This window comes from Oncorhynchus nerka, linkage group LG26, assembly GCF_034236695.1.
Source record: "Oncorhynchus nerka isolate Pitt River linkage group LG26, Oner_Uvic_2.0, whole genome shotgun sequence".
Taxonomy (NCBI): Eukaryota; Metazoa; Chordata; class Actinopteri; order Salmoniformes; family Salmonidae; genus Oncorhynchus; species Oncorhynchus nerka.
Window position 1 is genome coordinate 31819607 of NC_088421.1, and position 25006 is coordinate 31844612.

The 25006-nt window shown below is 48.7% G+C and overlaps 1 protein-coding gene across 1 annotated transcript; it reads left to right on the plus strand.

The window, feature by feature from the left end:
* The first annotated feature begins 1365 nt into the window (after positions 1 to 1365).
* LOC115126002 (axin 2 (conductin, axil)) lies at positions 1366 to 24599 on the plus strand. Its single transcript, XM_065010425.1, is given in 12 exon segments — positions 1366 to 1870; positions 3288 to 4228; positions 8926 to 8972; positions 8975 to 9056; positions 12345 to 12447; positions 15077 to 15217; positions 15400 to 16130; positions 16404 to 16541; positions 16543 to 16626; positions 16856 to 16987; positions 17591 to 17776; positions 22625 to 24599. Coding segments are annotated over 11 exon segments (2601 nt in total). The 5' UTR covers positions 1366 to 1870; positions 3288 to 3398; the 3' UTR covers positions 22752 to 24599.
* Positions 24600 to 25006: the final 407 nt, after the last annotated feature.

Below are 25006 nucleotides of genomic sequence, written 5' to 3' on the forward strand. Positions count from 1 at the left end.
ACTGACCTAGTCAGCCATCTTGTTCAAAGACTAGTTTACAGCGTACTTAGTTGCTCTACTAATCACTGTATGGAGTCCCAGAGGGGACAAACAAGGCAGTCTTCTAAAGTAACATCCAGATGTCCATGAAACCACTGTCTGCCACAGACAAAACAAGCCCCACAGCTGCTTGTGTCAGTCAATGAGCGCATTATGGGTAGAATGGATGGGTTGTCTACTACAGGCCTTCTCTCCATCCCATCACATACTCCTCCTCCTCCTTCCATCATACTCCTCCTCCCCCCTTTTCGTGGTGTATAAAGCCGGGCATTGATATCATTGATATAAAAGGTGGCCTCGTGTGCCAGGGTTGTAGAGCAAATGGGACATTAATAGAAAGGAGATGATTGATAAAAAGGAGAAGAGGCTGAATGCTAAATCAAACGTAGTGGTTGTACTCTTCGGTCCACTCTATCCATATGATATAGCCTAGCTATTAATCCTACATTGAGGGAAAGATTTCTCTAGTGTGAAATCAACATAATAGTTTTAAACAGATGTATTTTCAAGCTGTTAACCATGGAGTAAATCAGACTCATTTCTCTTTTCAGTTATGATTGGGTAAGGCAGTTGTTCTAAGCTCATGAGACATTAAGAAATGATATTTAAGCAATAAGGCCCGAGGAGATATACCACGGCTAATGGCTGTTCTTACTCACGATGCAACACGGAGTGCCTGGATATTGGCCATAGATCAGAAACCCCCGAGGTGCCTTATTGCTATTATGAACTGGTTACCAACAATACATTAACACAGTAAAAATACATGTTTTGTCTTTCCTGTGGTATATGGTCTGATATACCACGGCTGTCAGCCAATCAGCACTCAGGCTCGAACCACCCAGTTTATAATCTTCAATGACCAATGGGTTATATTATATTGTTAATTGAAATGAACATAGAATTGCAGTAGCTATTGCAAATCGCATCTTTAATAACCCATGTGTATATCATTCCTTTACCCAACCTGGCCACTTGAAGGAGCTGTGGAAAATGTGCTGCTGAGATGTATGTCATACATGCATTTCAACTGCACATGGATATGGATTGTCGTTTTTATTTGATAATTTGGCATTCTAGAATTACCCTGGGGAAATTGTATACCAGATTAGATAGCCAACACAACGGTGTCTTTTGCGCATCCCAAAGATAGAAATGGGTTAATCAGGAAACTATTCGAGTCTTTAAAAGAAAAGAGGCCTGTGTCTTTAAAGTTTATGTAGCAACAGAGGGATTGCAGGGATAATGCTATTGGGGCGGCAGATCTGTTACTTCTGACGTTCCAAAGCCTCAGGGAGTTGGCTCAAGAGTTCTTGTCTTTGATAAGGTCCTAGAAACTTTGTTGTAACTTTGTGATCTGTAAAATCGCCAGTAAAAATTATTAGAATGTTTTTCGTTTTTTTCACCGCGTCCATCAATTCACCAGCCTCTGAAAACATGAAAAGATAAAGGATGAATGTGTGTTGGTGAATTTGAATGCGCTGTGTTCTTTTTGAAAGGGAAAGGGGGAGTATTGTTTTCTATGTTGCTTCCGGGACTAGGCTGTCGGTTCCTTACTTTGAAGTGCGCTGTTTTACGCTGAGCCCAGAACGTATTGGACTAGCCTACAGGAGAGACCTACGGTATGGCATGGCAGACTGAAACATTTGCAAAGAAAAGGGGGAAACTAAGCAGGATTTTTTTCCCCCTGGAAAACTACATTTTTCTTTCTGCAGCTAACACGAAAAAAATCGGACTGTGAAAGGGTCTGTCGTGGAATCGACTATTGTGGATTATTTTTCTGTGGATAAAAAAACGGATACTTTTGGAAGACCGAACTCGTGGATCGATGGTAAGTTACAAGAGTGTGTCCCTCGCGCTGGCCCCATTGGAGTTCCTTTGATGTTCTGTTGACTTTCTTTGAAGTAATGTGGCTGTATGCAATTAACTTAGTTTGCTCGATACAGAGCTCAAACAACTATCATTTAGTGTGTTGTGCGATTACGTTTCGTTGTGATAAGTATTTGGGCACTTTATCTCAACTTTGATACGCTTTTTAGAGGACTATTCATCACGATATAAGTATTTGGAATTCCTCCCCCCGTGAGATCTGAGTACTTTTCTGTGTGGTTGGATGAAGCAATGTAGCCTATTTTACCCACTAAAGATAGAAAAGCGTTATGGAATTAGGTAGTTGCACATTTATATTATTTCTGGTGCAGAATATAAACGGCGATGTAGGCTAATGAGGATCTCGATTCAGCCGATTTATGGATTGAGGTGATTTATTCGCTTTCGCCGCAAAGCAAGTGTTCTAACTTCGAAAGGTGATATTGTTACAGCTTCTGATCGGAGAATACAGTGTAGCGTTTAGCAGCCATCGGTTATCGGCTCTGCTTCCATGTCTATAGCCTGTTTCTCGTGGACGGTAGCTTGCTTCTCGGAGGCCTTTAGCAATGTTTTTATCAATTTGTGGTTCACGATGTTGGTAGAACAGAAATCAGAGAACCCGCTTATAATTTTTTACCTTGGTTAGCCTACTTCAAAAGGCAAGTTCAGTTCAAAATCAACACTCTCCATCACGTTTTCAAAACATGTCCTGTAGCCTAGTTTAGTAACGTTAGTCTGTTTCTTGGATATGTTTAGGGTTGTGTAATCTATTCCATTTGGGCTGTTTTGTGACGCGTATGATGAGAAAATAGTGAGCGAACGTGTCGTCACGCCTCGTTGTGGGTTGGTGTCTGTTGGTCGGTGGTGTACTGGACATGTGCTGCGGCGTGTTCAGCATCAGATTGGGCTTGATGGCCAGCTAATTGTTGAGGTGTTAACGAGAACACCGGCTCACAGATATCGATCTTCGGTATGCTATTGTGTACAAATGTCTCTCTCTTGCACTTTTCTTGTATTCCATCTAGGCTACTTGATATTTCCGCACATGTTTCTGTGGTCTTGGATTTAGAATGTTCCTATGTAGTTAATTAAGTGGAGCGAGATGGTGGGAACATCATCTGTTTTATGAGTTTATGCTAAACCGTGTTATGTTAATGATCACTTTCAACACCAACATTGGCTAAGGAAGGTATGTCAGTGAGCACCCAAATAAAATCTAATGAGTATTTATGTAAATATGCCGCACCTCTCCTCTCTCTCTCTCTCTCTATCTCTCTCTCTCAAGGTCTGTAAAGGTTCTGAAAAGACTTCTACTGCATGTATGCCTTTTGAAGTTTGTGGTGGATCTGAGTTTGATTAGATCAATACTTCTGTTTCAGAGAGAAGACTGGCAGAGAAGCTCCCCGGCTGACTATAGAGAGTGAGGAGATTGTTGTTGCGCTTAGAGGCGAACAACGCACAGGATTTCTGTTGCTGCTGCCTTCGGAGCCATGAGCAGAGCGCTTATATCGGACCATATCGCCAATAGCTTCCGAGAAGATGCTCCCCGTCCCCCGGTCCCGGGGGAGGAGGGCGAGGTGCTGCCGTGCTACCCCGGCAAACTCGCCATGATGAGACCCCAGGGTACCGCGGTCAAAGCGCTTTTGCTTGCGCCTCCCGGTTACATTGCGAAGAGGAACGAGGATGGACTTGGGGAACCCGAGGGGAGCGCGTCACCGGATTCGCCGCTAGCCCGGTGGACCAAGTCGTTGCATTCTCTTCTTGGGGACCAAGACGGTGCTCATCTTTTTAGGACATTCCTGGAGCGCGAGAAATGCGTCGACACTTTAGACTTTTGGTTCGCCTGTAATGGTTTCAGGCAGATGGACCTCAAGGATACCAAAACGCTGCGAGTCGCCAAAGCTATTTACAAGCGCTATATTGACACCAGCAGCATAGTTGCCAAGCAGCTCAAGCCTGCGACCAAAACCTTCATTCGGGATAATATCAAGAAGCAACAGATTGATTCGGCTATGTTCGACCAGGCACAGACTGAGATCCAGACCAGCATGGAGGAGAGCCCCTACCAGATGTTCTTGACCTCGGACATTTACCTCGAGTATGTGAGGAGCGGGGGCGAGAACCCTGCTCATGTGAACCCTAACGGGCTAGGTAGCCTGAAGCTGGTGTGTGGGTACCTGCCCACCCTGAATGAGGAAGAGGAGTGGAGTTGTAATGATTTCAAAGCCAAAGCGCTGGCTTCTGTGGTTGGACTTTCTGCCCAGGCGCTGAGGGCAACAGTGTCTATGAGGACGGTGGAGGTGATGGAGAAGGGGTACAGGTAAGACACTGGTCCCTTCCTATTTCACGTACTATAGCCAACTATTAGGGAAATGTTGGGGAATGCAGTGACTAGCCTAGCGTCAATGGCTCTTTGTAAGTCATGGATAACAACTAGGATATAACATCAAAAGAGCATATACTGTCTCAAAATAGACAGTTTCCAGATGCGTTTTCATCTTACCTTGCTTGTTAGCTTTGTTTGAGAGATACTTTACACACACACTCCCCCTCTTGCTCTCTATCTCTCCCTTCTAGTTCTCTCTCACCCCCTAGCTCGCTCTCTCTCTCACCCCCTAGCTCTCTCTCTCTCACCCCCTAGCTCTCTCTCTCTCACCCCCTAGCTCTCTCTCTCTCACCCCCTAGCTCTCTCTCTCTCACCCCTAGCTCTCTCTCTCTCCCCTAGCTCTCTCTCTCTCCCCCTAGCTCTCTCTCACCCCTAGCTCTCTCTCTCTCCCCTAGCTCTCTCTCTCTCTCCCCTAGCTCTCTCTCTCTCCCCTAGCTCTCTCTCTCTCCCCTAGCTCTCTCTCTCTCTCTCCCCCTAGCTCTCTCTCTCTCTCTCTCTCCCCCTAGCTCTCTCTCTCTCTCTCCCCCTAGCTCTCTCTCTCTCCCCCTAGCTCTCTCTCTCTCTCTCCCCCTAGCTCTCTCTCTCTCTCCCCCCTAGCTCTCTCTCTCTCCCCTAGCTCTCTCTCTCTCCCCTAGCTCTCTCTCTCTCTCTCTCTCCCCCTAGCTCTCTCTCTCTCTCCCCTAGCTCTCTCTCTCTCTCTCCCCTAGCTCTCTCTCTCTCTCTCTCCCCTAGCTCTCTCTCTCTCTCTCCCCTAGCTCTCTCTCTCTCTCTCTCCCCTAGCTCTCTCTCTCTCTCTCCCCCTAGCTCTCTCTCTCTCTCTCTCCCCCTAGCTCTCTCTCTCTCTCTCTCCCCCTAGCTCTCTCTCTCTCTCTCTCCCCTAGCTCTCTCTCTCTCTCTCTCCCCTAGCTCTCTCTCTCTCTCTCTCTCCCCCTAGCTCTCTCTCTCTCTCTCCCCTAGCTCTCTCTCTCTCTCTCCCCCTAGCTCTCTCTCTCTCTCTCCCCCTAGCTCTCTCTCTCTCTCCCCCTAGCTCTCTCTCTCTCTCCCCTAGCTCTCTCTCTCTCTCTCTCCCCCTAGCTCTCTCTCTCTCCCCTAGCTCTCTCTCTCTCTCTCTCCCCCTAGCTCTCTCTCTCCCCTCTCTCTCTCTCTCTCTCCCCTAGCTCTCTCTCTCTCTCTCCCCTCTCTCTCTCTCTCTCCCCCTAGCTCTCTCTCTCTCTCCCCCTAGCTCTCTCTCTCTCCCCCTAGCTCTCTCTCTCTCTCTCCCCCTAGCTCTCTCTCTCTCCCCCTAGCTCTCTCTCTCTCTCCCCCTAGCTCTCTCTCTCTCTCTCCCCTAGCTCTCTCTCTCTCTCTCTCCCCTAGCTCTCTCTCTCTCTCTCTCCCCCTAGCTCTCTCTCTCTCTCTCCCCCTAGCTCTAGCTCTCTCTCTCTCTCTCTCCCTAGCTCTCTCTCTCTCTCTCTCTCCCCTAGCTCTCTCTCTCTCTCTCCCCCTAGCTCTCTCTCTCTCTCTCTCTCCCCTAGCTCTCTCTCTCCCCCTAGCTCTCTCCCCCTAGCTCTCTCTCTCTCTCTCTCCCCTAGCTCTCTCTCTCTCTCCCCTAGCTCTCTCTCTCTCTCCTCTCTAGCTCTCTCTGTGTGTAGTATATAAATGGTGTTCTCTAGACTGAGTGCAGCCCTCTGCTGGCTTGCCTCAGTTTCCGGAGCTTTGAAATAGTTCAGCAGATAGAGGGATCGCCTTCCACGGGAAGTTAACAGAGCACGCCTGGCCTTGGCCCCAGCCTGTCAGCCAATAATACATGATGCCACTACTCTGCTATGCTGTGCCTCAGCCACACACGGCTTTGGCCATTTCTAAGGATAGGGATACATCTCCTTGTATCTCAAACATGACAAATAGTAGGCTAGTCATTTTGAAATGTTCAGAGCCACTTCAGAGCAGTGGTTCGGTTTCACTTATCTGGACTTCATGGTCATGTGTATGTAATATCTATACATGTCAAATGTGTATGTAATATCTATACATGTCACCCACTGAACATCTGACAAGGGAGTGGTGTTTTGCAGAATGTAGACCACGTAGCTACAGGTGAATATTTATTCATATCATCATACCTCAGTTGTATCCTCCCCTTACTGCTCCTATATAAACAGATTGTATTTACCTTATCTTAATGGGAGTGAAATATGACAACTTGCCAATGTGCTAATCCAACAAGCCATTGACTTGCTGGTCTGTATATGGATGAGGGACCCGAATCAGCTGATGAGGCCCAACCCAAGGCCAGATGGTTGTCATGAATCAATGGCCATTGACTTGTCAGGCGAACCACTTAAGTTTAACATTTCTAAAGAGGGAGTCTATCAGGCTTTAGAGCCCTGGTGCCAGACTGGTGTTTGGCCTGCAGGGAGGGGAATTGGGCAACTTCTTAGTGATTTTGGCTGGATTTTGGCTCTGCTTGGGCTAGAAAGTGTCAATAGAATCAACACACTATAGGGGAGGGACCATGAAGAACTTGTGTTGACAACCCAGCCTGCCCCATAGGAGGATTGAGAAGGACATGGGTTCGTGTCCCAGTGAGGCTTCAGTTCAGACCGATCTCCATTATTCCATCACCTGGTTAGGTGTTGTTTTGAATCAGACTGGTGTCCCTGACTCCCCATCTAGCTGCGTTCCTCTCCCTGGTATGTGGAACTCATTTCTTCTCTGAATCAGATTATTCTCAAAAACCACCGAGCAGCGACAGCAGACTCATTCTCTCTTTCAATGTTTTTTTTTAACCCCCAATCTCTCCCTCGCTCTCTTTTCACCCTCTCTCTCACTTGTTTACTGTGATTCTCCTCTGATTTCCCCTTCTCCTTTTTTCTCTCCTCTTTCTTCCCCACTTTTATCTCTTCCCTTTGAAAACGCTGGGATGTGGGGACTAGGTGTACTTTAGAGGGATATCGAGCGGAAAGGAAGGACAGAAAGGGGTTGTGGGGACTGGGAGGAGGAGGGTGGGGGGGTCTCTTCCTGAAAGACAGCAAAAGAATGAATGGGGGGGTGAGAGAGGGAGGGAGAGATGTGAGGCCAGCTGTGCTAAATACCTGCGTGTTTGCAAGCCCCTCTGAAGGTCAGGTTGGAGCTGGGGCCTATGGCTTTAGTCATGCTGAGCCCCTCTCTCTCTTCCTCTCCAGCTCTCTGGCTCTCTCCTGCCAGTGGGCTGCTCATAAAGAAGAGGCCCTGCTTCCCCCTTTTCTCTTCTCTCCTTTCTTTCCCTTCCCTGCACACTCTCACACTTCCTCTTTTTTCTCCCTCTCTTACCTGGCTGTGAGCTCAGGTTCTCTCTCCCTCTTTCTCCTCTTCTCTCATTCCCCTCTTTCTTAGTTTCCTCTGCTTGGGTAGGAATGCATCACAGCAGGAGGTGATGGGCTGTGAAGCAAGAGTTTTATTATTATTGTGTATTTCACTTTTGTTTATCTATTTCACTTGCCTTGGCAATGTAAACATAGATTTCCCATGCCAATACGGTGAGAGACCGCTAGAGGGATTGGTCCGTTTTAGGGCCAGTTTGACTATGATCGGTAACCTAGTGGTTAGAGAGTTGGCGCCAGTAACCGAAAGCTTGCTGGATTGAATCCCCGAGCTGACAAGGTAAAAATCTGTCATTCTGCCCCTGAGCAAGGCAGTTAACCCACTGTTCCCGGGCACCGAAGACGTGGCTATTGGGTTAAATGGGGAAGACAAATTTCAGTTGAAGTCATTCAGTTGTACAATCTGACTAGGTATCCCCCTTTCCCCTTTTCTACTAGCCCCCCAGGGAGAGAGAACCCTGTCACATTCCTCAGGCCCTGGAGTGTGGTTGAACTCAAAGTCATTACTGTCTGAGACACACACCACACTAGTGTTGTCACGATACCACCATCACCACACTAGTGTTGTCACGACACCACTATCACCACACTAGTGTTGTCGCGACACCACTATCACCACACTAGTGTTGTCGCGACACCACTATCACCACACTAGTGTTGTCACGACACCACTATCACCACACTAGTGTTGTCGCGACACCACTATCACCACACTAGTGTTGTCACGACACCACTATCACCACACTAGTGTTGTCGCGACACCACTATCACCACACTAGTGTTGTCACGACACCACTATCACCACACTAGGAGTCAAAGAAAACAAAACATGAAGTGGACATAATTTCTTGAGGAAAACGGTCCTAATGTTGGAAAAAAACTGTCTTATGTTGTCACCGAGAGTCACATTAGTTTTGTTTGGGCAAGCTATAGCACATATCTTACGAAAGTAGGTTTTGAAGGACCTTAGATTTCAGTCTGCTTTGTGTTTTCTTTTTTTGCCAAGGAAAATCTGGTATGGTAGTATCACAATACTAATGTCATGACAACACATTCTCACACACGTTCTCTCTTTCTCACACACACACACACACACACACAAGGGAGTAGTTTCAAGTTGGCAGCATAGGTCCACAAATATCTATATCCAGTTTATTTCTTATTTCACAAGAAGAGAAATAAGCGCCCTATGGCCTTAGCTGTGGTCTAAACAGATGAAAGGTACTGGTGTATATCTGTTACATTGCTACCTGACACACGTATTTAAACTGCATTGTCCTTTGTGTGTAGGTCCCACAGGCGAGGGGACCCGGTCAACCCGTACCATGTGGGCTCATTTGCCCAGCCACCAGCACCAACGACAGCGAGGTGTCCAGCGACGCCATGACAGACGACTCCATGTCCATGACTGACAGCAGTGTGTAAGTAGAGGTTCATGTCTTAAATGGTGTGTTTTCTGAGGGAAAGGACTGGAGCCTCTCTGGTTTGGAGTATACTGATGGTTACTATCGTGAGAAGAGTGTCATTTTTGGGAACGTTCTGGGAAAGAGTTTTGATTCAGAGCCTCTTAGCTGAACCTGAACAGTGTTTGTGGTTTTCCTGACTTGTCCTGGTCTGAAGCTAGCTCCTCTTTGATGGGGTTCTTAGGAGGTTCTCCGGTTCTAGGCCTCGGTACAGCTCACCTGGAATCTCGCACTGTCAGGAATAGGGAACCCTCTTGAGACCACCAATCTACACACACACAGCCCTGCTAGTGGATGGGAGAGTAGGAGCCCCCCCCCCCACGTGAAATGAGCCTGGCTGTTCCTCCTGACACCTCAGAGGCCTACTGGCCAGAGTAGAACCAGACCAGGGACAGGATGGCCTGTAGACCTCATCCCCTGGCCCTAGCCTGGCCCTAGCCTTGGCTCTAACCATTAGGCTACACCCCCGTTTAGCTCCCCCTTGGGCCCTAGACCCCAGCCTTACAATGCATGCTCAAGCCCCATTCCCTAGTACAGTATGTTTGTAGTGTGATTTAGAGGAGAGGTGTTGCCATGGTGGGAGAGATGAAGTCTGGATGGAGTCATGGCTGTAGTTTCTCATGACACATGGCCGTAATCAGAGACACGAGAGAAAGCAATACATTTCATGAGCTCCTTTTTCTCTGGTTCATATAAAGTCAATGAACTAAGTAGACCAGACCCAGCTGCTAATGCATTGGTGCCTATGGTAGAGCCACCCCTTAAGTAGACTGGAACTGGGGAACATTTTCCCTGATGGTAAACAGCCTTTATAGGATATCTCCATTCATCACCTGTCTTTGACAGTAATGTAATCTTAAAGTCAGCTCTTCAGGATGATCTTGTGCCTTTTGATCACATGACACTTATCACTGGAATTGCTAACTCGCAAACTGTCGTTCCTGTGAATCACGACCTAGCTAAAGAGTCCTGTCTGAAATCGAAATTACTTTATTTTACAGCCAAGGGAGTGGTTTAGAAGGTTTACTAGAGTATAGCAGTTATAAAGAGTTTATGATACGAGTCTGTAACTTTCTGACTGCCTGACCAGTGACCATCTAGACAGGCATAATCAAAGCACCGGTATAGAGCCCTAGATAGTACAGGCCTAGTATCCTGCGCCGTACTCTGACTCTTTGATAGTACAGGCCTAGTATCCTGCGCCGTACTCTGGCTCTTTGATAGTACAGGCCTAGTATCCTGCGCCGTACTCTGACTCTTTGATAGTACAGGCCTAGTATCCTGCGCCGTACTCTGGCTCTTTGATAGTACAGGCCTAGTATCCTGCGCCGTACTCTGGCTCTTTGATAGTACAGGCCTAGTATCCTGCGCCGTACTCTGGCTCTTTGATAGTACAGGCCTAGTATCCTGCGCCGTACTCTGGCTCTTTGATAGTACAGGCCTAGTAACAGCGACGGAGACGAAAGCCTCCAAAGCACACACACGCTTCCTGGTTGTTTGTTTTTTTTACTCAGCTCATTTAAGATTAGAATATCTCTGTCTTTATGACTGTTGAAAAGGCTGGGCGGCACACCAAAAATGTTAATCTCATTTCTAGATAAAGAAAATAAAAAGGGGGGGGGGTTATATCTTATTTATGGATTTGCTTGGACGCTGGGGAATGCAGCTGCGCAGACTTCAAACATTACCTTATCTCACAAACCAGCCTTTTGATGTGGGGAGATCAGAGGCAGGCTTGCCAAATGAAGACTGGAGCGGTTCGACGAGGGGAGGGGGGCAATGCGCATGACTGTGGGATTTCAAAGCTTTCAAAGCAACAGTGAGACAAGTGGCGGTCGGGTGCACTACTGGCTAGGCTAGGTCACTGAGACACTGATGTTTTATAGGGCAGGGCTCGCCTGGCCCGGGAGAGAAACACTGGGTTTTGCTCTTGGTGGTTTGGTGTGAATGAAGTACCTCAAGGCAATACTAGATCAGACAGAGTTGTATTTTGACTACGTCAGCCATAGGCCTGGTTAAGAGCTCTGTGGATTGTCCCGGGGTGATGGGCCCTATACTATGATTGGATTGTCCCGGGGTGATGGGCCCTATACTATGATTGGATTGTCCCGGCGTGATGGGCCCTATACTATGATTGGATTGTCCCGGCGTGACGGGCCCTATACTATGATTGGATTGTCCCGGCGTGACGGGCCCTATACTATGATTGGATTGTCCCGGCGTGATGGGCCCTATACTATGATTGGATTGTCCCGGCGTGATGGGCCCTATACTATGATTGGATTGTCCCGGCGTGATGGGCCCTATACTATGATTGGATTGTCCCGGCGTGATGGGCCCTATACTATGATTGGATTGTCCCGGTGTGATGGGCCCTATACTATGATTGGATTGTCCCGGTGTGATGGGCCCTATACTATGATTGGATTGTCCCGGCGTGATGGGCCCTATACTATGATTGGATTGTCCCGGTGTGATGGGCCCTATACTATGATTGGATTGTCCCGGCGTGATGGGCCCTATACTATGATTGGATTGTCCCGGCGTGATGGGCCCTATACTATGATTGGATTGTCCCGGCGTGATGGGCCCTATACTATGATTGGATTGTCCCGGCGTGATGGGCCCTATACTATGATTGCAGAATGTGTATGGCGGGTGATCTGAGAGATGTTTTATTAGCCTACATGTTATGATCATTCTCTCTGTAGGACTGACACTTTGATCAGTGGGTTTGTGTGTTAACCTTCCAAACAGTATAGTTTGCTTCCAGACTAGTCTTTTCAGTGGGATTCCAGGGCAAGTCAATGGCAGGATGCTAATGCTAACTTTGTGTATACTGCTGGTGATGAATGCTAACAGCTAAAGCCTGGCACAGCTCTCTGAGGGCTGAGTGATCCTTTCTGGGCTCAGTTAAAAGGAAGTGCAGGGGTGTGTGGTGAAGTGCCCACTGCTCAGGGAGCCATGGCTGGAGATGAGTGTCAGTTTTAGGGCAGATGAAATCCCCTATTCTGTCAGACACACTGACCTGACACCTAGCAGAAACCCTATCCAATGTTCACCTCTTGTTCACTACACCTCAGATTCAGAATTGACCTGAAATATATTGTATTTTTTTATCTGGGTTAAATAGGGGGTGATTGAAATAGCTATTAGGTGACCAATGAGCTGCTTCCTGGTTGGGTGTGTGTATTGCTGTGTCTGATTGGCTGTTTGACCTGTGTATCCTGTGCCTTTCCCTGACAGAGAAGGCATCCCTCCCTACAAGCTGGGCTCCAAGAAGCACATGCAGAGAGAGATGCAGCGCAACATGAGGATGAACAGCCAAGTCTCTCTACCTGCCTTCCCTGTAAGTGTACACACACACACACATATAAATGTCCTATTGCCCCACTTATTAGTGCTTTTCAGTAGTGCAACATCCATTTCATGGCCTGTATTCAGGTCTGCTGTTCTATCAGGTCTGCTGTTCCACCATCTCTATTCTACCATTCAACAACAACTACAACAACAACAACAAAGATCTGAGAGCAAAGCAGATGTCAAAGTCCCCCCCCCCCCGACACACCCCCTCCCGCTACCTTTGTAACCAACACCCCCGTTGGGTTCCTTGAAGTCTGCAGGAGACTGTTTCTAAGCTGTTTATCCGGTGCATTCTAAAGACCAGTGTCTTCTCTTCACACACTGATGATGAAAATATACATAGAATGGAGAGATGGGGGAGAGTTCCCCCTCTCGCAGCTTTATCTGGAGGCTCTAGAATCAACTGCTGGCTCCTCCACACACACACACACACAGCTCTTTGATCAGAGGATGAATGGAGAAAACGCAGAGGAAAGTGACAACTTCCAACAGCGCTTGTCCCCCCTTTTCCCCTCCACAACCCCGCCCCTCTTCAGGCTGCACCCCTAAAACGAGGGATCTGAGGGAAGAGTTGGAGGGTGTCAGGGGGGAGTTGGTAACTGACGGGCTTTGGAAAGGCCAAAAGAAAGGAAAGAAGAGCTTTGGAGAGGGGAGATATGGGAAAATTGGTTTTGGGAAGGCCAAACTAGCAACATCGGTAGCTAGTTGGAGAGGGGAGAAATGGGAAAATTAGTTTTGGAAAGGCCAAACTAGCAACATCGGTAGCTAGTTGGAGAGGGGAGAAATGGGAAAATTAGTTTTGGAAAGGCCAAACTAGCAACATCGGTAGCTAGTTGGAGAGGGGAGACATGGGAAAATTAGTTTTGGAAAGGCCAAACTAGCAACATCGGTAGCTAGTTGGAGAGGGGAGACATGGGAAAATTAGTTTTGGAAAGGCCAAACTAGCAACATCGGTAGCTAGTTGGAGAGGGGAGACATGGGAAAATTAGTTTTGGAAAGGCCAAACTAGCAACATCGGTAGCTAGTTGAATCAAACTTTTTGATCCCCCTTTCTTCTCCTCACAAATATATGCTTTCTTAAGAGTCCAAGATTCTCTCTCCATCTTTGTGCTCTTTCACACTCCCTTCCTCGCCCCCCTTTCTCGTGTTAGTTTCTCCTCTGATTGGAGGATAGCTGCCATTGTCAGGACACGTGGGCCGGGCAGACCGCCTCTGTCTGTCTGTCTGTCTGTCTTCTCTCCCTTCATCTCCACTACAAAGAGATGGAAGGAACAAAAAGAGAGGAAGAGGAATCAAGAAAGCCCCAGTGCAACAATGACAATGATAAAATAACACACACACATAAGGGGTATAATGACTCTACTGTACCTCAGAGGTGCCCAGCGTGCAACAGTGAAATAAATGACCCCGGCTCCTCTCTGATCTCCCTCCATCTCTCCCTCCCTCCCCTGCTGCCTGCACACATCTCCCCATCTTCTCCTTTTAATCCTCCCTTTCCTTCTCCTCCTTCCCCCCTGTCGATATGTGACTTTTATTCCTAGATGTAAAGCCACTGCCCTCCCTTCTCCCTCCCTCCCCTAGTGAATGTTTGATATTTGACGAGGGCCCTTTGAAGTGTACAGACTTCAGAGGGAAGCGCTGATGGCTTGGTTGCACTACAGAGGGAACACGCAGAGAGCCCAGGCTCCTAGGAGTGTAACCAACTGCCACCACAGACCCAGGGCCCAGGGGTGGCACTGCCAGGGGTGGAGGGGGTACTGGGGCAAGGATGAGATGGCTAGCAGGGATGGGGGGGAAGAGAGGAGGAGAGGGCTCAGGTGGACACCGACCCCTCCTTTAACTGTTACATATCTTAACTCTCTCTCCATCCCTCTCTCCATCCCTCTCTCTCTCGCCATCCCTCTCTCTCTCGCCATCCCTCTCTCTCTCGCCATCCCTCTCTCTCTCGCCATCCCTCTCTCTCTCGCCATCCCTCTCTCTCTCGCCATCCCTCTCTCTCTCTCGCCATCCCTCTCTCTCTCTCGCCATCCCTCTCTCTCTCTCGCCATCCCTCTCTCTCTCTCGCCATCCCTCTCTCTCTCTCGCCATCCCTCTCTCTCTCTCGCCATCCCTCTCTCTCTCTCGCCATCCCCTCTCTCTCTCGCCATCCCTCTCTCTCTCGCCATCCCTCGCCATCTCTCTCTCGCCATCCCTCCTCTCGCCATCCCTCTCTCTCTCTCGCCATCCTCTCTCTCTCTCGCCATCCTCTCTCTCTCTCGCCATCCCTCTCTCTCTCTCGCCATCCCCTCTCTCTCTCGCCATCCCTCTCTCTCTCGCCATCTCTCTCTCTCTCGCCATCCCTCTCTCTCTCTCATCCCATCCCTCTCTCTCTCTCTCTCTCGCCATCCCTCTCTCTCTCTCGCCATCCCCTCTCTCTCCATCTCTCGCTCATCCCTCTCTCTCTCTCGCCATCCCTCTCTCTCTCTCGCCATCCCTCTCTCTCTCTCGCCACCCCTCCCCTCTCTCTCTCTCGCCACCCCCTCTCTCTCTCGCCATCCCTCTCTCTCTCCATCTCTCTCTCCATCTCTCTCTCCATCCCTCTCTCTCTCTCTTCTTCCCTCTCTCTGCCTCCATAGCGGACACAGAGATGTCCTAAGGAGATGACTCCGGTAGAGCCGGCAGCGTTTGCGTCTCAGCTCATCTCTCGTCTGGAGCGTCTGAAAAGAGAACAGGAGACCATGAGTTCCCTGGAGGAGAGGCTGCAGCAGATGCAAGAGGTGTGGATGAACTAGTAGTTGGATTTATAGATGTGGGAATCCTTATCTCAGAGGTCTATGGCAATGGTCTAATGGTTTCCTTGATTGTGTCATTCAATACTTTTCTTCTTTCCTGTCCATGTGTGTATGTTTGTCATTGAGATCTGTCCTGACTTAACCGTTTCTGTTCTGGCTGTGTGTAGGAGGAGGAGAGGGACGAGGCTGAGGTGCCCGGCAGTAGTGCCCCCCTGCTCTCCCCCCACCCCCTGTCCCTCCAGCCCACCGGCCCCAACGACGAGGACCCCCAGGCCATTCTGGACGACCACCTGTCCCGTGTCCTAAAGACCCCTGGCTGCCAGTCCCCCTCCACCGTGGCCCGCCATTCACCCCGCTCCCGCTCTCCAGAGCACAGGACTCTTTCCCGGGGAGGCCCCGGTCTCAAGCCCCTGGTCTCACCAGGGGCCTCCAGCCCCAGTGGCACCTCCAGCTTAGGGGGCTTCTCAGTAGGTTTCACCCCAGGAAGGGCCCTCTCCCTGGGCAGGCCCAGCAGCAGCACCAAGCACATCCACCACCACTACATCCACCACCATGCCGGTTCCAAGAGCAAGGAGCAGATGGAGAGAGAGGCAGCCCAGAGGGTGTTGTGTCTGTGTCCGGTGCGGTCTGCAGGGGCGGAGGGGGGTCCCCCTTACCCACGCAGTCGCAGCCTGGGCAGGGAGATGGTGTCCTGTGGCAGCAGTTCCGCAGAGTCCAATATGGGGCGCTCCAGTTCCCTTTCCCGAGGGGGTTGTCGGTCGGGGGCTGAGGAGGGGGCAGCAGAGGGGGGTGAGGTCGTGCCCCTCCAGCGACCCAGTGACAGCACAGACCGCTCCCAGAACGTGTGGCAGTGGATCCTGGAGAGTGACCGGCAGGGCAAGCACCACAAACCCCACAGGTAGGGCAGTCTAGCCTCTCCACTTCCTGTTGTAGTCTTCTCCCAATGCCTCAGAGCTACATTTCCCTTCACTTGTTTTCCTTTCATTGCAACTTATTTATTGTCGTCCTCTCAGTACATTTAAACACAATTTTCATCATTTTGTTTCACAATTGCATCCCATAGTCATTTTACATGCATGCAAAGTACATTTCCCAACATTCCCCACAATTGACTCCTCCCGCTTCCTTCCGTTCTCCATGCTGATTGGCTGTTTTTATCTTCGTCCTACAGTACCCAGAGCACTAAGAAGGCATATGGCGGCGGAGCGGCGTCCAACCAGACACACACGTGGGGTGGCGGAGGTGCCAGCGCCCATCTCCGTGCCCACCAGCCCGCCCATCCCTTCATCCAGGACCCGGCCATGCCCCCTGCCCCCGCCCAACACCCTGTCCCAGCTGGAGGAGGCCTGTCGCAGACTAGAGGAGGCCTCCGTCTCCAAACCCCCCAAACAGAGGTAGGAGCCGCACACCGACCCAGACAGAGGTCGATACTAAAACGTTGGCTCTAGTTTTCCCTGTAGACAGTGGAGAACATATCGACACTCTCATGCATTGATCAGTTGTTTTACTATATACCATTGTGATTCCTGCTGTTGAAACCTGTCTGCGGTTAGATAGTGTGATGCCGGAGACTGGACTACCACATTGTACTGTAATAACGTTGGTCTATTCTGTTCTCCCCAGCAGACACTCTACATCCAGCCTCCAGAGAGAGAAGTGCCACCCTATGCCTGTCCAGAGTGGGCCCTGTCCAGTGCCGTCCCCCCTCACCCCCGGTCCCGGCTCCGGTCCTGCTGCTTCTCTCCAAACAGAAGAGTACGCCTCTCATCTTCCTCCTCCTCATCTCTCTCTCCTCCTCCTCCTCTCCTCTGTTCATTAACATGATATTACATATGTGGAGGAGGAAGATATGCATTCACACACACACGTGAAGTGCAAGAGGCCAACCATTTGCAAGAGGCCAACCTTGTCAGTTTTTTTCTTTCTTTCCCTGATCTTTCTTTGGTGTGTGTGTGTGTGTGTGTGCAGTGTGTGTGTTGTAGTCCTTTCCCCCTGACTGCAGAGCCGTCTTTCATGGTGCTGAATTGTCTGACCTTCAGAGAGCAGTTGTAGAATAGAACAGGCCCTAGTTAACCTCCCTCCTTCTGAAGTAACACTACAGAGCCTTGGACATGGCTGAAGGGGAGCAGAGAACACACACACACACACACACCCTCTCCTCTTTCTAGACAGATGTTATCTACTCTCTAGTCAAACATCAGTCTTTTCTAGATCATATACCAGCCTTTACTCCTGCCCTGGTCCCCTTCCTCTCTTTCTGTGTAGCAATAGCTACGACCCACCAAGTGAGCTTGTTAATAACAGTGTTCTATAGGGGAAAGTAAAGGCCTGTGTTCACACCTCTCCTCTCCCCCTCAGACTGAGAGACACCAACAGGGTGCTGCAGGTGACGACAGGCTGCCATGTTGCTCCAGCCATGGGGAGTGAGACAGAGGTAACCTACTTCTTCTGTGGTGAGGAGATCCCCTACCGTAGGTGGATGAAGACACACAGCCTCACACTGGGACACTTTAAAGAACAGCTCCGCAAGAAGGGACACTACAGGTATGGAGAAGGGAGACTACGGCGCACATTCAATGCACGGACACACACACATTCATGCATACACAGTCTGACATTCTCACACACTAGGTCACTGTTATGATCATCTTGGTAAGAACACACACACACACTAGAAAAACAGCCACCCACAAAGTGTCTTCATAGCTCCATTAGTTTCCCAGATCTCCTCCCCAGCTGGTATTTAACTTTTATTTAACTAGGCAAAGCAGTTAACAACAAATTCTTATTTACAATGACGGCCTAGGAACAGTGGGTTAACTGCCTTGTTCAGGGGCAGAACGACAGATATTTACCTTGTCAGCTCGGGGATTCAATCCAGCAAGCTTTCAGTTTCTGGCCCAATGCTCTAACCACTAGGCTACCCGCCTCTAACCACTAGGCTACCCGCCTCTAACCACTAGGCTACCCGCCTCTAACCACTAGGCTACCCGCCTCTAACCACTAGGCTACCCGCCTCTAACCACTAGGCTACCCGCCTCTAACCACTAGGCTACCCGCCTCTAACCACTAGGCTACCCGCCTCTAACCACTAGGCTACCCGCCTCTAACCACTAGGCTACCCGACTCTAACCACTGGGCTACCCGACTCTAACCACTGGGCTACCCGACTCTAACCACTGGGCTACCCGACTCTAACCACTGGGCTACCCGACTCTAACCACTGGGCTACCCGACTCTAACCACTGGGCTACCCGACTCTAACCACTGGGCTACCCGACTCTAACCACTGGGCTACCCGCCTCTAACCACTGGGCTACCCGCCTCTAACCACCGACCCGACTCTAACCACTGGGCTACCCGACTCTAACCACTGGGCTACCCGACTCTAACCACTGGGCTACCCGACTCTAACCACTGGGCTACCCGACTCTAACCACTGGGCTACCCGACTCTAACCACTGGGCTACCCGACTCTAACCACTGGGCTACCCGACTCTAACCACTGGGCTACCCGACTCTAACCACTGGGCTACCCGACTCTAACCACTGGGCTACCCGACTCTAACCACTGGGCTACCCGACTCTAACCACTGGGCTACCCGACTCTAACCACTAGGCTACCCGACTCTAACCACTAGGCTACCCGACTCTAACCACTAGGCTACCTGCCGCCCCAGGTAGGGTCTTTAGAAACTCTCTCGACTCTATTCTGTTGGGCTGAATGCTCACATGAGTTGGAGTATTGACTTCATATGCCTGTGTTTGTGGTTAAAACGAAGGAAGAGGAGAGAATGAGAGCCTGGTGGGGGGGGGGGGTTGCAGGAAAGAGGGAGGGAGAGAATTTGAAGTGAGGAGTGTTTTGGGTCCCATCTGGTATTGATTTCCATGGCGAGGCACACTTAATACGCACGCCTTTGAACCCGGCCCCTTTCATTTCAACCAACAAAGACTCACACAAACGGCCAGCCGTGCAAATTCCTCACTGATGCTATCAGGCAGCCTGCTTTAAGGATGCGCACGTTGAAGTGCACGCACGTTGAAGTAACACACAGAATAACACACATTGCAGTTTGGGTTTGGGTTTACACGTCGGCATCATTTTCTGGGAAATGCATTAGTCATATTTCAGGCTTGGTTTGTTTGAATGGCGCGTTGTTAAACGAAGGACCTGGTTGTTTGGGATACTACAGGTCCTGTTCACTATTAGAGGTGTGTCCAACGCACTTTAGATGACAACTCTGTTCCATTGTGATCTGGAGTACAAGAATGGTATCAAGTGTCAAGCATTGGTTCATAACTAGTACAGATGGTTTGTAGGGATATGATGGGAATGCATCACACAGTTTCTCTTTTAGGCCATGGAGCAAGGGAACACTCTAGGCCATGGAGCAAGGGAACACTCTAGGCCATGGAGCAAGGGAACACTCTAGGCCATGGAGAAAGGGAACACTCTAGGCCATGGAGCAAGGGAACACTCTAGGCCATGGAGCAAGGGAACACTCTAGGCCATGGAGCAAGGGAACACTCTAGGCCATGGAGCAAGGGAACACTCTAGGCCATGGAGCAAGGGAACACTCTAGGCCATGGAGCAAGGGAACACTCTAGGCCATGGAGCAAGGGAACACTCTAGGGCTGGAGCTCTGGTCCAGAGCTTTTCCTGGCCCGGTCATGTGAACCTAAGGTCTAAGGCGTGAGAAGCAGGGCTGCATAGTGGACATCCTCTCTCTCTTGTCTATGTAGTTGATTGTCTTGTCTTTCTCTCTAACCATCCACGTTGTTAGAGGGGAGGATAGGGGGGATTCAAAGCTTAAGGTTTTAATAGCAGTAGCAGGGGGGGGGCGTTGGGTCATTTGAACATGGCTTGCATTCAACAAAGAACAGTACGGCCCGGCCCTGCCAGACAATATTGCTGCCAGATGTTGCACACTGAAAATTCTGCCACATAAAACATGTTCCAATGGAAATAGTTATTTCTCTCTCTCTCTCATTCCCTCTTTGAGCAAATAAGATCCGTGCTCCTTTGAAGTTTTTTGGAGAAGGATAGAGCCCCTTCTCAGAAATAAGGCTCCAATTATCTAGCGTGTCTTAGTTCCTCTTTCATGTCCTCTTATTTACCCAGTTCATACTTGTCTCGCCAGAGAACAATGATTATTTCCCCAGTCAGAGTACTGTTGTTCTGATTTAATAGAAGCTGTGTGAGACCCTGTTGCACCCCGTTTAGTGAACTCTTCCTGTGTTTCAAATGGAGACTGGTTTTTATTAGTGAACACCCTTTGTGTGTGTTTGAGAATACTTTTTTTGTTTAAAAAAAATGTTTTTCCCCATTTTTATGAGCATTGTTTGTATGACTTTGTCAGCTCTCTCGTAAAACACGAGCTTTAGGAATTCCAAGGCGCACGACGTGCACCACCCCACACATGGGCAAAATGAGGCATTTTTCCATTACAGAATGAATGGCTGAGGTATACAGCACTTACCCTTCCTCCCCCGCTGGTTCCTCTTCCTCTAAAAAGAAGGGAGGTAGTTTTGGGGGGTAAAGGGGGTCATTAACAGGGCCAGTGTAGTCATCATGGCTGACAGGAAGAGGTCCCCCCTCAGGTGGTTGGCTGCTTAGATTAGATGACTCCGCCCCCTCCCTGGCTGCCTACCGGGACCCTTCTCCTGCGTCCTATATACCTCTCACAGAGGGACGGCCAGTGACTAGGAGAAAATATGATGTGTGTGTCACGGTCAGGGTTTATAACAGGCAGACTTGCAGGCACCCAAAATCTGAGCCTTCTTTATATGAAGGGTCCTTTCACTGAGGGCCTAATGATAACCAGTTAGTCAGGAGCCGGAGTAGCTCAGTACCAGGGCAGGACTGATGAAATGAGAGGAAACGGGTGGATTTTGAATTAATCCAGACCATCTTATATCCAATAAGCCCCTGTAGAACCCGAGACTATCAAAGACCACCCCTATAATACAGAAGCCATTGGTTCAGTCTGAGGGTTAGTTGAGTGTGAAGTGTTGTTGGTGCATTGTAGATCACAGGAGTTTGCCTCTCCTCCCCTCAAGAGTCCAAAGGGCTGGGGGAGGCTAGCTCTTGACCTCTGACCTCAGTGGCCGTCTTCTCTGGCCCCTTGCACAATGGCTCCTTTATCTGGGGTAGGGGAGTAGGCCTTAATGAAGGAGAAGAGACACACGGCGTGCACACACACAACCTGAGGTTAAACCAGATCATATTGAATCCACATGACATTATCTTCATTGTGTAGCTTACTGAATATATGTATGTGTTGGATAGCATGCTGTTCAATAGTACTGTTCCACGTATGTGTTGGATAGAGTATTGTTCCACGTATGTGTTGGATAGAGTATTGTTCCACGTATGTGTTGGATAGAGTACTGTTCCACGTATGTGTTGGATAGAGTACTGTTCCACGTATGTGTTGGATAGAGTACTGTTCCACGTATGTGTTGGATAGAGTACTGTTCCACGTATGTGTTGGATGGAGTACTGTTCCACGTATGTGTTGGATAGAGTACTGTTCCACGTATGTGTTGGATAGAGTACTGTTCCACGTATGTGTTGGATAGAGTACTGTTCCACGTATGTGTTGGATAGAGTACTGTTCCACGTATGTGTTGGTACTGTTAGAGTACTGTTCCACGTATGTGTTGGATAGAGTACTGTTCCACGTATGTGTTGGATAGAGTACTGTTCCACGTATGTGTTGGATAGAGTACTGTTCCACGTATGTGTTGGATAGAGTACTGTTCCACGTGTGTGTTGGATAGAGTACTGTTCCACGTGTGTGTTGGATAGAGTACTGTTCCACGTATGTGTTGGATAGAGTACTGTTCCACGTATGTGTTGGATAGAGTACTGTTCCACGTATGTGTTGGATAGAGTACTGTTCCACGTATGTGTTGGATAGAGTACTGTTCCACGTATGTGTTGGATAGAGTACTGTTCCTCGTGTGTGTTGGATAGAGTACTGTTCAATAGTACTGTTCCACGTATGTGTTGGATATAGTACTGTTCCACGTATGTGTTGGATAGAGTACTGTTCCACGTATGTGTTGGATAGAGTACTGTTCCACGTGTGTGTTGGATAGAGTACTGTTCCTCGTGTGTGTTGGATAGAGTACTGTTCAATAGTACTGTTCCACGTATGTGTTGGATATAGTACTGTTCCACGTATGTGTTGGATAGAGTACTGTTCAATAGTCCTGTTCCACGTATGTGTTGGATAGAGTACTGTTCAATAGTACTGTTCCACGTATGTGTTGGATATAGTACTGTTCCATGTAATCCAGGTCTTCTATGGTCTGGTTGTGTTGGCTGTACTGTACAGATGATTGACATGTTGTCACTAACCCCCTCTCTCCCCTCCTGGGTTACAGGTACTACTTCAAGAGGGCCAGTGATGAGTTTAAGTGTGGAGCTGTGTTCGAGGAGGTGTTGGATGACAGCTCTGTTCTGCCCAGGTACCAGGGGAAGATCCTGGGCAAGGTGGAGAGGATGGACTGATACCCCTCCAGAAGTACCAGAGGAATGTATAACAGAAACGCTCCATGGACACCACCCCCCTGTTCCACCAGAGTCTTAAAGCTAAGGACTGATAACTGGAGATTCTGTTGAAGAAGCTTGGCCAATGAAGGATGGAGAGTGGAGTCGAGGAGTCGTGGAGTAGTGGAGTCGTGGAGTAGTGGAGTCGAGGAGTAGTGGAGTCGAGGAGTAGTGGAGTCGAGGAGTAGCCATCAACAGTTGACTTTACAGGACTATTTAACAACATCTCGTCTTGGAGATGAAAGAGAAAATGGTGGACTGTGGGTTGGGTTTGGATACGGGTGTTGGATTCCAGAAACTATACGTGAATTGAATGACCACTGTCTGAGGGAGTAGGCGGGGACCTCTGATACCTGAGAGACTGCTAGAGGTGAAAGGTTGAGAGGTGAAAGTTGGGACTGGTGCCCTATCTGAGCCTGCCTCTACCAACAACCCTAGATGTATATGCAGATGGACATATAATGATTTTTTTGATAAATGTAAAGAGTTTATAAATAATTTATTGAAATGTCACTCCCCTCCCCATAGTCCTGTGGATGGACAAGCTGCTTGGAGAATTGGGAGATGTCGCCTCCAATATTTCAAATGCAAAGTATTTAGTTTTCCACCCTCCACTTTCCTGCCTTGTCAACTAATCCTGTGGCAGTGTTTTCTGTTCTGATCAGTGACTTCCTGCCCTAACTTCACAGTGTGGTATAGCGCAGGTACCACAGCCCTGTAGTCTCATCTCTCAGTGCCTTTGTTTTGTTGCCCAGGCTTTGCACAGGGAACGAGCCCACACTTAGGACAACACTACCCCCGAACTGGCCCTAAACTGGCCCAGAGCACCAAACTACCCCCGAACTGGCCCAGAGCACCAAACTACCCCCGAACTGGCCCTAAACTGGCCCAGAGCACCAAACTACCCCTAAACTGGCCCAGAGCACCAAACTACCCCAAATTGCAGAAACATGCTAACACAGATTTACACCTGTTAAAGACAAGGCCACCAAATGAATCTATACCAGCCAAGCTCAACAGTTGTTTTGTGTATAGCCACCCCTCATTCCTTGATGTCCAGGCTTGTGGGCAGAACGACAGATCTAGGGGTGTATTCATTAGGCCGAACAGAAGGAAACTGACAAACGGGGAGGGACTACCTTTCCTGGATCAGTCCAATAAGAAATGCACATTTTCATTTTGTTTAGCAAAACCAGTTCTGATACGTGTCCTTAAGAGTATGTCTGCCTTCGGGAGACTAGTCCCCCCCCCCTCCAAAAAAATGTTTTGTCCCCCCACAAATGTTAGTGGTACTTCCACCTCTGAAAGTGTTGAATTGACCAGTCTCTCCTGTGTGACTTGACCCTTGACAGAGGAAGAGGTTATGATGCTAACACACACTACGATGCTGCGTCTGAAATGGAACCCTATTCCCTATGACCAGGGCATGAGTAGTGCACTCCATAGGGAATAGGGTGGCGTTTGAGAGGAAGCCGTAGTGTTTAACTGAGTACAGTAGCTGTGCCTACATGGGTCCCTTTACCGTGTTACTACCCTGTTATCGGGGTATGATACTCCCTTGGTTTTCACAAGGGGCTTATGTTCAAAAGACATTTTATTACTATGCCTTTTTACCATCTCCTTGTAATCATGTTTGTTTTATATTTTTCATGGCTTTTTTTTGTTTTAGTTCCACTTGTATTAAAACTGTAAATGATGCATTCTATTCTGTAGAGCTCCATTGGAAAGATGCCTCGGTACTTTAATTAATGTAATTATTATTATAAAGAGATGTAGCCTTTATTAAAAAGTTATATTTTTCAAATGAAATGAGAATGCTCAACTCTGCTTTTTTCCAAGTGTGTATGGGATCGTGTGTGTGTTTACACTTGTCTAACAAACTGGGGACGTGGTGTGTGTGTGTGTGGTCTTGACCTGAAATCCCCAAAAGGTGTTAGTGCTGACCGATTAACAGAAGTATTGGTTATTTTTTGGTATTTAAACAACTAATTAACCAAAGTTGGTTCAATCATTTTTATTGAATGTAGTTTTTTCTGTGAGCTCATTGTTCATATTTCCCTGCAGATTCTCTAGAGATAAATGAGTTCATGTCTGAACTGTGCGATGTAGTAGGGAGTTGTAGATTCCAGCAGGCCAGTGTTCAACATAGTTTGCACAGAAAACGTGATGATTAACTACAATGACCATAATCCAGTGCGTGCCTACTTGTCTGGTCT